Genomic DNA, 14,094 nt, shown 5'->3' on the forward strand with positions numbered 1-14,094 from the left:
ATTATCATCACTGTCCCCGATTGGGCTCACAATCTAGAATTCCTATCAGTATGTCTTTGGAATGTGGGAGGAAACCGGAGTGCCCGGAGGAAACCCACGCAAACACGGAGAGAACATACAAACTCTTTGCAGATGTTGTCCTGGGTGGGATTAGAACCCAGGACCCCAGCGCTGCAAGGCTGTAGTGCTAACCACTGCGCCACCGTGCTGCCCTCATTACAGCACATGAAGAAAAAAAGGCGATATAGTATCACTCTGCACAGTAACAGGACCGCCCCCCCATTTAAAACAGTATACTCAAAAAATAAAATAAATACATCACTGCAGTAATAATATCCCTTAATTAGCCCCTATGGTAATAATAATATCCCCCATCCTGGCCCTGTGTATCTCATTCCTGGCTCCGGCCATATGTTCTCCCATCCTGCCCTCATGAGTATCCATTCTACCCCATATGATCTCCCCATCCTGCCCCATCTGTCTCAATCATATCCATCCTGCCCCATGTCTCCAATCATGCCCCGTATTTACATTCTGCCCATGCCTCCAGTCCTGCCCCCAGTGTGTCCAGCATATTGCCACCAGTGTGTCCAGCAGTCTACCCCAGTATGTCCAGCATTGCCCCCAGTGTGTCCTGTCCAGCAATATGCCCCAGTATGTCCAATATTGCCCACAGTGAATACACACCGCTCACTACACATCCTGTTGACTAGGAGATTGCAACGAACCCCAGTTAGGGGCAGATCTCCTGACCGGCCATTTGCAAAAAGTCTGTACGGAGGGGGTGTAAGCGCTAGGCATGCGTCAGCTCACCGGCAGCATAAAAGAGTTGCATCGCTTTGGGACAGGAGGCTAGGATTAGGGCAAGTGATATCTAAGGAGGATTGTGATGGAAATATACATCATATAGATCTCACTTGCATATATACTCTTATATATACACTCATATATCCACAGCTAATATATACACTATAATCAATTGCTTAAAATGGCTGACATAAACTGATATAAGCCAGACAGATTGTTGGGGGATTTCCAGCCAAAAGCGGAACAGCACCAGATGTATTAAGTGATGATCAGATGTTTCAACTTTGTCCTAGATGCAGACAGTTACACTGTAGTTGCTTAATCAGCATTCATATGTGCATTAATCACAATATTCCATATATATTTAGGTAACCAATAACAGAGGGGATTGACAATATGGTAATTAACTAACCACCCCTTTTTATATGCAATTATAAATCCATGTATGTACAATCAATCAGTATTGGTGGAATGTTATTGTCACAATGGTGTGCAGTCTTATTCTTGAGCGCTCAAAATACTCAGTCTAATTGGGAACAGCCGCAGCACACACAGGGATAGATTTATCCAAACCAAATTTCCATAACACCCCAATGTTAACCAAATTAGTGTTTTCTATTAAAAACCACCCCGCTTCCCACACATTTTTCCCTCAGTCCCACTGTGTTCATTTTATGTATTAACCTTTTATGTTACACAAACTCCTTTGAAAAGTCCAAATAGAGGACAACCAATGCGTTTCCCTGGTCCAATATGGAACTTAGCTCCTCATTATTCCAACTAGATCATAATTTTCCTACTAAAATATTAATTCTAATTGCTCCATTTTGTAGGTAAGGCTTTGAGCATTTTTGTACATGCACTTTATATATTTTCTGTACCTATCCTGACTCCTACCCTCATAGTTAAAAAAAAACCAAACAACTTCCTAAATGCACCACTAGGAGGAGCTCATTACACGCAGACTTCTACTGAACATTTCCTCAGTGAGCTCCCCCTAGTGGTGGCTGCTGATCACACAATTCTGATTATTCTCTGCACCGTCATTTGAGAACAAAGCGCTAGAGACAAAGTGACATGACCGATATAGAAGAACAAAACCAAAAAAAAAAACAAAAAAAAAAACAAAAAAAAAAAAAACACACTTTCAGTTTTTATAGAAATATGTATTTTTGAGCACAGAACAATCCCGTCATTAGCATGGAAACAAGAGATACTATAGCAGCTACTTGGAATATTATTTTAAAAAGAGGATATCCATGATTTATGTATATATTAAAAAAAAAATTACATTTGTCAATAATTAGTACATTTCTGTCCTTGGGCTTTGTCGGATTTTGCAGTTTACTTAAAGAGCTGCAATACCAGGCACAACCAGTGGGCAGAAGTGGCGTTGTTTCTCAAGAAAAAAAATAAACTTATGGACCTCCCTTTTAAGTCTCAAGTGTGTAAAATAAAGTGAAGGTGACGCAGGGAAGCAGCGATGGAGGGATGGTGGATGGAATGTGTCTTTGGGTTGCCTGTGTCCTTTACTGCAGAGATGGTGTGAAGGTGGGACGGGGGGGGTCTGGAATGAGGTTGGGGATGATGTGGAAGTGAGGAACAAGGCGGCCGTCGGATCTAACTCTTCACAGTCCGTCTGGTTCCGTTCGCGGTCTTCTCTACGTCTGCTGCGAACAAAAGGAAAAAGATAAACGTTAGTGTGGGCCATTATGAAGGCAGGCACATGATGTACGTTCAGGCATCATCTTGTATCATCAGGAGCGCTCCCTGTTTTGCGCTCTTGAAAATTGACAGTCCAGACAGTCATGTCGATCTCTGTCCACATTGGGTCCAATCGAACCCATCAGTATGTTATTGGAGTATATACGTAGACAATTCTTCAGGTTCTATGTGATGCAGCAGGCTCAGGAGCTGAGCCCGCACCATTCCCAGCAGATGCTGGAGGTGTTACACAGCTGACATGTTCCTGTAACAGCAGTGACTGGAGCCAAGCGCCACTCGCTGCTGTTCACCCACTAAATGCTGCTGTCATTGTCTGACTACAACATTTAAGAGGCGCAATCTGGGGTCATCAGACCACCCGATCACAGAGTGCTCATAGATTTCCATAGCAGCCAGTGGGTTGACTGAAGGTTCCTTCACGCCTGCAATGGTGGCGCTTCACTACAGTCCAGTCTATGGCTGGGCCTAGCAGGAGAGTGCGATTCTCCCTATATAGATGTGATATAAAAAAAAAAAAAAAAAAAAAATTAATAATAATAATAATAATAATATAGTGCAAGCGATCAGACAATCACAGGTTTAAAAAATAAAATTAAAAAAAAAAAACGTTAAAAATAAAACTTGATTCCCTGGTCTTTCCCACCATTAAAAATAAATGAGAAAAAAAAACAAAAACACGCATTTATTATTGCTGCATCCTGAAAAGTCCAGAAAGCAGCAGGTGCACGGGACGTCCGATCTTATTCACTTTGGTATCTTTTCCTTGCAGATTTGAAGCAGTTTCCAATCTACAATAGGTCACTTTTGTTTCACCCAAATGACAGAACAAATGCATCACAACCACCCGCGCCTAGTGTTTTTCCTGCCAACGCTCCAGTATTTGCAGGTTTTTCTGCTGAAAATACTGACTGTGTGCACAGACCCAAAGGGAATCGGTCACCGGGATTTGGCCACCTAATCAGAGAGCAACATAACGTAGGGCCTCAGCGATGTGTCACTTACTGGGCTGCATGCTGCAGCTTTGATATAAATCAGAGTTTTATCAGCAGGAGATCACCACTAAAGGACTAGTAAACCTGCTGCCATGTAGTCCTCCATATTCATGAGCTCTCTAGAACCCCGCCCACACCACTGATTGGCAGCTTTCCACCTATGCATAGGGTACACAGCAGAAAACAGCCAATCAGTGTCGTGGGCGGTGTTATACAGAGCTCAGCATTCAGAGAACTGCTAGATCTGCAGCAGAGAAAACGGGGAGATTATCAAAACTGCCGCAAGCAGCCCAGTAAGTGACACATCGCTGGAATCAGAGTTTCAGCCCCTACATCATGTTGCATTCAAATTATCGGTGACAGATTCACTTTCACATTGAAACTAACTAAGAGATTTGGCTTCAGTCCAGTAAAAAACTAAGCGACCTCCCAGTACTTGCTTCTCTAACTTGTCAAGACTTTCGGTCCTCCAATGTTATACACTGGGAGTACGGGCAGTGGAGGGGGAGGCAGAGTCGGAGTGCCCAGGATGGCGCCGTGTCCAATATAAGCATTGCCACATCGCGTGTCTCTGGACTGCGCCATCAGCAGTAGCTCCTCCAGGACGGACTGCTGCCATGCCGGCTCTATGGGTCTGCCCCAGCGCTGCCAAGCCAGCTCTATGGGTCCGCCCCAGCGCTGCCAAGCCAGCTCTATGGGTCCGCCCCCAGCACCGCCATGCCTGCTCTATGGGTCCGCCCCAGCGCCGCCATGCCTGCTCTATGGGTCCGCCCCCAGCACCGCCATGCCAGCTCTATGGGTCCGCCCCAGCGCCGCCATGCCTGCTCTATGGGTCCGCCCCCAGCGCCACCATGCCTGCTCTATGGGTCCGCCCCCAGCGCTGCCATGCCTGCTCTATGGGTCCGCCCCCAGCGCCACCATGCCAGCTCTATGGGTCCGCCCCCAGCGCCACCATGCCAGCTCTATGGGTCCGCCCCAGCGCCGCCATGCCTGCTCTATGGGTCCGCCCCCAGCGCCACCATGCCTGCTCTATGGGTCCGCCCCAGCGCTGCCATGCCTGCTCTATGGGTCCGCCCCCAGCGCCACCATGCCTGCTCTATGGGTCCACCCCAGCGCTGCCATGCCTGCTCTATGGGTCCGCCCCCAGCGCCACCATGCCAGCTCTATGGGTCCGCCCCAGCGCTGAAGTACATGTACCCGATTTTGCACTAATGGATTATAGAAAAATTATCCAACCTCTTAAAACAGACCCAATATTATTGGCCTAGAGGGAAATAGCTGAACAATGGCGGTGTTGTGCTCCGGCCCCTTAGGTCTGGGTCAGCGCCCGTCCTGACCTGATGGAGGGACATATTGTGTTATGTGGCACCTGTTCTGCTGGTATCACAGCTCGTCATGCTCCTCCTGGGGGATGTCCACCGGCTGATGGCAGGCGGCCGGAGTGAAGAACTCCATGAGGTATTCGCAGCGACTGGGCTCAGAGGTCGACGTGACCACGGTCTCCTTCCCGCAGTACAGCTTCACCTGCAGAGCAGAAACCACATCATTCACGAGTCTCAGGGCGTCCATCACTGGCAGCAAACAGGAGGAGCACAGAGAACAGGTACAAGATGCTACGGCCGCAGTGCCCAGCTTACTAATATATACGGACGGGTCACTACAGAGGGAGGGGCAGACGCCATGTCCCATCATAGCTCCTCCCTTCGGATTCCCCAGTGGTGGGAGGGGCAGACGCCATGTCCCATAGCTCCTCCTCATTCCCCTGTAGTAGGAGGGGCAGACGCCATGTCCCATAGCTCCTCCTCTCATTCCCCTGTGGTGGGAGGGACAGACGCCATGTCCCATAGCTCCTCCTCTCATTCCCCTGTGGTGGGAGGGGTAGACACCATGTCCCATAGCTCCTCCTCTCATTCCCCTGTGGTGGGAGGGGTAGACACCATGTCCCATAGCTCCTCCTCTCATTCTCCTGTGGTGGGAGGGGTAGACACCATGTCCCATAGCTCCTCCTCTCATTCTCCTGTGGTGGGAGGGACAGACACCATGTCCCATAGCTCCTCCTCTCATTCTCCTGTGGTGGGAGGGACAGACACCATGTCCCATAGCTCCTCCTCTCATTCTCCTGTGGTGGGAGGGACAGACACCATGTCCCATAGCTCCTCCTCTCATTCTCCTGTGGTGGGAGGGACAGACACCATGTCCCATAGCTCCTCCTCTCATTCTCCTGTGGTGGGAGGGACAGACACCATGTCCCATAGCTCCTCCTCTCATTCTCCTGTGGTGGGAGGGGTAGACGCCATGTCCCATAGCTCCTCCTCTCATTCTCCTGTGGTGGGAGGGGCAGACGCCATGTCCCATAGCTCCTCCTCTCATTCTCCTGTGGTGGGAGGGGCAGACGCCATGTCCCATAGCTCCTCCTCTCATTCCCCTGTGGTGGGAGGGGTAGACACCATGTCCCATAGCTCCTCCTCTCATTCCCCTGTGGTGGGAGGGGCAGACGCCATGTCCCATAGCTCCTCCTCTCATTCCCCTGTGGTGCGAGGGGCAGACGCCATGTCCCATAGCTCCTCCTTTCATTCCCCTGTGGTGGGAGGGGCAGACGCCATGTCCCATAGCTCCTCCTCTCATTCCCCTGTGGTGGGAGGGGCAGACGCCATGTCCCATAGCTCCTCCTCTCATTCTCCTGTGGTGGGAGGGGCAGACGCCATGTCCCATAGCTCCTCCTCTCATTCCCCTGTGGTGGGAGGGGCAGATGCCATGTCCCATAGCTCCTCCTTTCATTCCCCTGTGGTGGGAGGGGCAGACGCCATGTCCCATAGCTCCTCCTCTCATTCCCCTGTGGTGGGAGGGGCAGACGCCATGTCCCATAGCTCCTCCTCTCATTCCCCTGTGGTGGGAGGGGCAGATGCCATGTCCCATAGCTCCTCCTACTCCATTCTGGGTCACATGTGAAGGGGGGCAAATACTTTCTATCACTCACCTGTGTCGATCGGTTTGGTCCCTGCCAACAGGCTGTGCCTTGTTCATATTTCATTGTACTGAATCGATCATTTTCAGGTCCTGACCAGAATCCCCATGATCTGTGGAAAAGAAGAATCATCAGAAAGACTTGGACCCAATATTTACATAATACTGAGAAAGAAAATTAAAAAAAACAAAACAAAACCTCTCACCCCAAATTAGTCTCCGAGCCTCCACCCTTCGGCTTCTGTGTCACACGACTAAATGGACACAAGCGATAAATATATCTAGAAAAGAAAAATCACAGGAACGTCCTAAAGTACAGTCTGAACACAACCATCCAATATCCAGAGATCCATAATACACGACCACTCAGGAACGTCTCCAGCTATACTTACTCGCTGGTCGATAGCTCGTAGCATTGTCCATAAAGGTAAGAAAACTCCCCGTGTGACCCAAAATTCAAGGAAATCTCCTTCTCCAGATTCCTAAACACAGATGAGCAAGACGGAAAGGTCAAAGCACAACAAGGAACCGAGGTACAAAATACAAGGGGTCATGAGAGGCTCAGGAGCCGGGTTACTGTAATAAGAGGTTACAGGGTAATAAGAGGATCAGGAGCCGGGTTACTGTAATAAGAGGTTACAGGGTAATAAGAGGATCAGGAGCTGGGTTACTGTAATAAGAGGTTACAGGGTAATAAGAGGATCAGGCCCCGGGTTACTGTAATAAGAGGTTACAGGGGTAATAAGAGGATCAGGAGCCGGGTTACTGTAATAAGAGGTTACAGGGTAATAAGAGGATCAGGAGCCGGGTTACTGTAATAAGAGGTTACAGGGTAATAAGAGGCTCAGGAGCCGGGTTACTGTAATAAGAGGTTACAGGGTAATAAGAGGATCAGGAGCCGGGTTACTGTAATAAGAGGTTACAGGGGTAATAAGAGGATCAGGAGCCGGGTTACTGTAATAAGAGGTTACAGGGGTAATAAGAGGGTCAGGAGCCGGGTTACTGTAATAAGAGGTTACAGGGTAATAAGAGGATCAGGAGCCGGGTTACTGTAATAAGAGGTTACAGGGGTAATAAGAGGATCAGGAGCCGGGTTACTGTAATAAGAGGTTACAGGGTAATAAGAGGTTACAGGGGTAATAAGAGGGTCAGGAGCCGGGTTACTGTAATAAGAGGTTACAGGGTAATAAGAGGATCAGGAGCCGGGTTACTGTAATAAGAGGTTACAGGGTAATAAGAGGATCAGGAGCCGGGTTACTGTAATAAGAGGTTACAGGGTAATAAGAGGATCAGGAGCCGGGTTACTGTAATAAGAGGTTACAGGGGTAATAAGAGGATCAGGAGCCGGGTTACTGTAATAAGAGGTTACAGGGGTAATAAGAGGGTCAGGAGCCGGGTTACTGTAATAAGAGGTTACAGGGTAATAAGAGGATCAGGAGCCGGGTTACTGTAATAAGAGGTTACAGGGGTAATAAGAGGATCAGGAGCCGGGTTACTGTAATAAGAGGTTACAGGGTAATAAGAGGTTACAGGGGTAATAAGAGGGTCAGGAGCCGGGTTACTGTAATAAGAGGTTACAGGGTAATAAGAGGATCAGGAGCCGGGTTACTGTAATAAGAGGTTACAGGGTAATAAGAGGATCAGGAGCCGGGTTACTGTAATAAGAGGTTACAGGGGTAATAAGAGGATCAGGAGCCGGGTTACTGTAATAAGAGGTTACAGGGGTAATAAGAGGGTCAGGAGCCGGGTTACTGTAATAAGAGGTTACAGGGTAATAAGAGGATCAGGAGCCGGGTTACTGTAATAAGAGGTTACAGGGGTAATAAGAGGGTCAGGAGCCGGGTTACTGTAATAAGAGGTTACAGGGTAATAAGAGGATCAGGAGCCGGGTTACTGTAATAAGAGGTTACAGGGTAATAAGAGGATCAGGAGCCAGGTTACTGTAATAAGAGGTTACAGGGGTAATAAGAGGATCAGGAGCCGGGTTACTGTAATAAGAGGTTACAGAGTAATAAGAGGATCAGGAGCCGGGTTACTGTAATAAGAGGATACAGGGTAATAAGAGGATCAGGAGCCGGGTTACTGTAATAAGAGGTTACAGGGTAATAAGAGGATCAGGAGCCGGGTTACTGTAATAAGAGGTTACAGGGTAATAAGAGGATCAGGAGCCGGGTTACTGTAATAAGAGGTTACAGGGTAATAAAAGGATCAGGAGCCGGGTTACTGTAATAAGAGGTTACAGGGGTAATAAGAGGATCAGGAGCCGGTTTACTGTAATAAGAGGTTACAGGGTAATAAAAGGATCAGGAGCCGGGTTACTGTAATAAGAGGTTACAGGGGTAATAAGAGGATCAGGAGCCGGGTTACTGTAATAAGAGGTTACAGGGTAATAAGAGGATCAGGAGCCGGGTTACTGTAATAAGAGGTTACAGGGGTAATAAGAGGATCAGGAGCCGGGTTACTATAATAAGAGGTTACAGGGTAATAAGAGGATCAGGAGCCGGGTTACTGTAATAAGAGGTTACAGGGGTAATAAGAGGATCAGGAGCCGGGTTACTGTAATAAGAGGTTACAGGGTAATAAGAGGATCAGGAGCCGGGTTACTGTAATAAGAGGTTACAGGGGTAATAAGAGGATCAGGAGCCGGGTTACTGTAATAAGAGGTTACAGGGTAATAGGAGGATCAGGAGCCGGGTTACTGTAATAAGAGGTTACAGGATAATAAGAGGATCAGGAGCCGGGTTACTGTAATAAGAGGATCAGGAGCCGGGTTACTGTAATAAGAGGATCAGGAGCCAGGTTGCTACAAACCTAATTGTATCCTCGATTTCTCGCAGCGACTTCTCCGCTTCGTCATACTGATTACGAGCCACTTGAGCAGCTGCAATAAAGACAATATTGCGATGATAATGAAGGATGATAGGGGTCGTAGTCATTAGTTGGAGGATGAATTACATCACTCACTGTCTATCAGAGCCTGGGTGGCCTCGTCATATGGGGGCATCTCCACTTCCTCGGTGGGTGACTTGCTTGGTGGAGCCTGTGATAACACAGTGGATCAGACACACGAATCCTTACGTTACACCTTCCCCCTCCCCCACATGCCACGCTGTACTATAATGAAGCCTATAATAAATCCCTTACACAGTAGCTCCCCCTAGTGGTGGCTCTGGGAAGGCAGAATTTTTTATGGACTCACCCTGTGCTCTTCATCAGAGTCGTCATCATCATCATCCTCATCTCCCTCAGCTACGTCATCATCATCCTCATCTTCCTCAGCGGGGATTTCCGGGTGGCTTTCTGTCCCTTCTTCCACTGGGGGCAATGGTGGGGCGTCGTTCTGGCGGACATTAACCACATGAATACCGGCCACGAGCAGCGCCCACAAAGCCTCCTGTCAGCACCAACCTCTGACTTGATTTTCTCTTTAATCTGTGGCCACACGGAGTCCAGGAAGGTGGCGGCGTCCACCGAGTACGACCCTCCGAGGAGATCCTGCAGGAAGGAATGCACGACACCCATGACATAGACCCCCTCACACCCCAGGACATCATGTATGTCACACATCCGAGAAATAGGACCCCAAGTGGCTGTGATAAAGGGGATGATTGCAGACTACCGCTTTCACCACTGCCCCCACTTATGGGGGCTTAGATCCTGTGACGCCCCCTTTACACCGGCTATGAATTGCCCCTCCACCCACGGGCCTCACCAGGGCTTCTTTATCGGACAACGATCCGTCCCCGTCTGAATCCAGCTCCATGTGAGAGAACAGCTCCGGGGTGGAAACCCTATAGACAACAGACATGAGAAGGCATAGCTGTGCATGGGAGCTGTGTACACAAAACGGCAGCAGCGCGGCCCTCTGATCTGCAGTACTCACATGCCGTCCGAGTCCTGGTCCAGCTCGGCGAACACTTCCAGGCAGCGTTTCTTCTCCATCGCGGCCTTCTCAGCGTCCCTCCGCTCTGCAAGAGGCAAACACACGTGTAAATGCCCCAGATCCAGGGCAATATGGCCGCGGGGGGACGGGCGAGCGGCACCTTCCCACTCCTTCTTGTGAGCATCTGTGGCTTCCTTCTCCGGCTTCTCGGCCGCCTCCTTCTCGGCGCGCAGGGCGTCCACCTGAGCCTGCACGCTCTGCCGCTTCTCCACCAGCTCCTGCAGCTGCACCTGGGCGGGAAACAGTCAGCATGGCGATCACAACTCGGGACTAACTATGACACGTACCCTCCTCCCCCTCCAGGAGCGGCCGATCTCCCCTGAACACAGACAGATCAGGCATATCTAAATCCATATGCCCAATCCCCTCGTCCCACCAGGGCTCATGTACAGCCGCGAGCCCCTCAGGGCCATCACCTGCTTCTCTTCTCGGCCTTTTCGGGCCTCCTCGATGAACCTCTGCTTCAGCAGCATGCCCTCCCGGGCCATCTCGGCCTTCTTCTCCAGCTCCTCTCGCTCCTGTTTGCCCATCTCTCTGAGAAAGACCAGAAAGCGAGAAGTGAAAGATCCCCCCAAAGACTACTAGCAATACCTCACCCTCTCCACAGGGGGCGCTGCTCACCGGCACGTGTTCTGGCAGCGCGCTCCGCTGTTATACTCGTCGGTGGTGTCGCAGCAATCTGCGGGGAGAGGAGACGACTGTCAGCTCTGCGGCTCCTCAATTAAAGGGATATGCCCATCTCATTAAGGAACAGCCTCTTTTTTCGCCAGGACCTGTGGCGGTCCGGTCCGACCCATCCCACGAATGAAGGGGATGCAGCACAGTGACCTCTTTACAGTCTTTCCACAATTTCCAGTGTGCTGGGAGTTGTAGTCCCACAAGGGCATGAGGGGCCCGGTTTCTTACCGCAGATGCCGTCGTTGACCCGTGATGCCAGGATGTACTGAGGCTTGAACCCGGCGTTGGTGCAGTGGAATTTGCCATTGGCGCACGCAGCGGTGCCTGATGGGAGGGAGAAGGCCTGGTCAGTAACAGGTTGGAGAGCATTGTGCAGTAATGGCCTCCAGCTCCCCCTAGAGGACGGACAGTGGTAGCACATGATTGGGCGCCGTGTGATGCCACATTTCTCCAGCAGAGGGCGCTCTGTCTCCTCACCGGGCTCGTCGGTTCCATCGGCGCAGTCGCAGTAGTCGTCGTTCACGCGGTCGAAGGGGATGGTCTTGGATCCGTCCAGGCAGGTGAAGGGTTTGGTCTCATCGTAGAAGCTGCGATCTGGGAAAGGAGGAGACGTTACACATCCGCCATGTTCTCAGCCACACGTCCCTTTAAGGCACAGGTCTCCCACGTCATCCATCACTACAGCCGGCACTGAAGTGGTCGCTGAGCCACAGAGCTATGGCTGTGTGGGGGATAATGCTAAGTGGTTTTGGCAGTCAGGAGTCTGGGAAAGCTGGGTGAGATGTAGTGGTGGCCATCCCAGACTGTGCAAATCAGATCAGTGTGACTGAAATTCATTTGCTGCATCCGTTCCTAGCAGACTTGCCATTCAGGAATCTGGGAAAGCTGGGTGGCATTGTAGGTTTCTTTAGATTGGCCACAGCTATTAAATGCCACCCAACTTTCCCAGACTACCAAATGGCACATCTGAGCAAAACTCCAATTGTAATTCATGTGCTGCATCCATAGCTGAGCAGATTTGCCACTCAGCAGTCTGGGAAAGCTGGGTGACACTCTGAAGTTAATAAATATGGATAACCAATGTATTGCAAGCACTACGACTAACGTAATATATTGTCACCCAGCTTTCCCAGACCCCTGAGCAGTAAGTCTGCTCCGCTATGGATGCAGCAGACATATTACAGTAGAATTACACCGATGTGATCGGCTTGGAAAGCTGGGTGACAATGCAGTCACAGCTATGGCCGATGCAGGAGTCGTCACCCAGCTTTTTCAGAATACATAACGGCAAGTCGGCCTAATAAAATATGTTGGATGGTTCTCCTGCAAATGTACTCAGATTTGACACTCAGGAGTCTGGGAAAGCTGGGTGATAACGTGTGACAGCTGTAGTGGAAGCTTTATATTCTCACCCAGCTTTTCCCAGACTGAGGAAGTCACATTAATTCTACTATAACCGAGCAGACTTGTCATTCAGGAGTCTGAGAAAGCGGAGTGGCATTAAAACCAGAGCTGTAAAGTGGAAGCCATGTATTGGTTACTTATGTTTCTGAACTCCGGCCCCCACCAACCACGGCTCTCCCATGTGATGAAACCCAGCTTTCCCAGACTCCTGCACGTCAACTTGCTCAGCTATGGAGGCAGCAGATAAATTACAATAGAACAAATCCAATTTGCTCAGTCTGGGAAAGCTGGGTGACAACAGTCACAATGACCTCTCTTGCAGGAGTCCTCACCCAGCTGCCTTTGATTTCTGCATAATAATAGATGCTTTTTTTAACTGCAAAAGTACTCAAGATTTGCCACTCAGGAGTCTGGGAAAGCTGGGTGACAAGACACGACACAGGACTAGTGGATGCCTTATATGGCCACCCAGCTTTCCCAGACTGAGCAAACAGAACAATCCTCCTGCTGCAGCCACAACAGAGTAGCCTTGTCTTTCAGAAGCCTGAGAGAGCTGGGTGTTATTTCATCACAGCTGGTGGCTAATTATTTGTTACACCTGTTCCTCTAAGGCTCTGCCATGCGATGTCACCCAGCTTTCCCAGACTGCTGAGCGGCCAGCAAGCAGATGAATTACAGAACTTATCTGATTTGCTCAGTCTGGGAAAGCTGGGTGACAACACGGTCACAATTACGCTCTTGTAGGAGTCATCACCCAGCTTTTTCAGACTTCTGAATGGCAAGTAGACATATTTATATCCATTTCTCCCATTTCTGCATATATGAGAATTGCATTTAGGAGTCTTCTATTGCTACCCAGCTTTCCCAGTGTCCTAACGGACAAACCTGCTTAGTTTTCTTATTATACGTACCACCAGAAACACTTCTGGGAAAGCTGAGTGACGACCGATGTGAGCAGTGGTCACTATGGACATCGCAACGACTCCGATCACCCAGCTTTCCCAGCATCTCACAGACATTTATGGCAAAAAAACACAGTATGAGCCTGGACAAGCCATGTGTGGGATGTAGAAAGACATAAATAAGCTTATTTGCCATTCAGGAGTGCGGGAAAGCTGGGTGAGACATTACTGACATATTACCGGCCCATACAGAAAAGTCTAGAATATGAGCAGCGCATTTATTTCTTGGTGCAGTTCACAGGACAGCCAGCAGAGAGCGCTGCACCCTACAGACAAGTGACTGGAATAAGGCACAGACCATTGAATGAAGCTTATAACTAGCAACTGTAGGAAAGGAGCCTGCGTCACAGCGCCACCCGGGGTCCCGGAGGAAGTATTGCATGCTGGTGTATCGCATAGCAGTGACAATGAATGAAGACAGCACTCACTGGACAGGGAGACGCCGCGGGGTCTCTTCACCTCCACCGCCCGGCAACCGAGCCCCGCCAGGAGCACCAGGAAAACAACCACGGGCTGCATCTCCGCACACCAGGAACTCAATATCCGCCTTCTGGAGCCTCTTTGACACCGTCAGTCGGGGGTAAAGTCTAATTGAAGTGACACTTCCGCTGACGTCACT

At 49.7% G+C, this 14,094-nt stretch overlaps 1 protein-coding gene across 2 annotated transcripts; it reads right to left on the reverse strand.

Annotated features, from left to right (window-relative positions):
- Nucleotides 1-1,952: 1,952 nt before the first annotated feature.
- PRKCSH (PRKCSH beta subunit of glucosidase II) lies at nt 1,953-14,089 on the reverse strand. Of its 2 annotated transcripts, none has more exons than XM_069767205.1 (17): nt 13,904-14,088; nt 11,587-11,703; nt 11,338-11,433; nt 11,053-11,110; nt 10,848-10,965; nt 10,532-10,661; nt 10,372-10,456; nt 10,201-10,279; nt 9,897-9,983; nt 9,688-9,828; nt 9,453-9,528; nt 9,300-9,369; nt 6,881-6,970; nt 6,695-6,769; nt 6,502-6,601; nt 4,894-5,048; nt 1,953-2,477 (listed from the first exon to the last, which is right to left on the reverse strand). In XM_069767205.1, exons 1-16 carry the CDS (start codon nt 13,992-13,994, stop codon nt 4,908-4,910), a joined length of 1,554 nt encoding a protein of 517 aa, XP_069623306.1. In that variant the 5' UTR covers nt 13,995-14,088; the 3' UTR covers nt 1,953-2,477; nt 4,894-4,907. The 2 variants fall into 2 exon arrangements, with proteins under 2 accessions (XP_069623306.1, XP_069623307.1); XM_069767206.1 differs by having other exon boundaries at nt 2,339-2,474; nt 13,904-14,089.
- Nucleotides 14,090-14,094: the final 5 nt, after the last annotated feature.

The sequence above is a fragment of the Ranitomeya imitator genome, chromosome 4 (genome assembly GCF_032444005.1).
Source record: "Ranitomeya imitator isolate aRanImi1 chromosome 4, aRanImi1.pri, whole genome shotgun sequence".
NCBI lineage: Eukaryota > Metazoa > Chordata > Amphibia > Anura > Dendrobatidae > Ranitomeya > Ranitomeya imitator.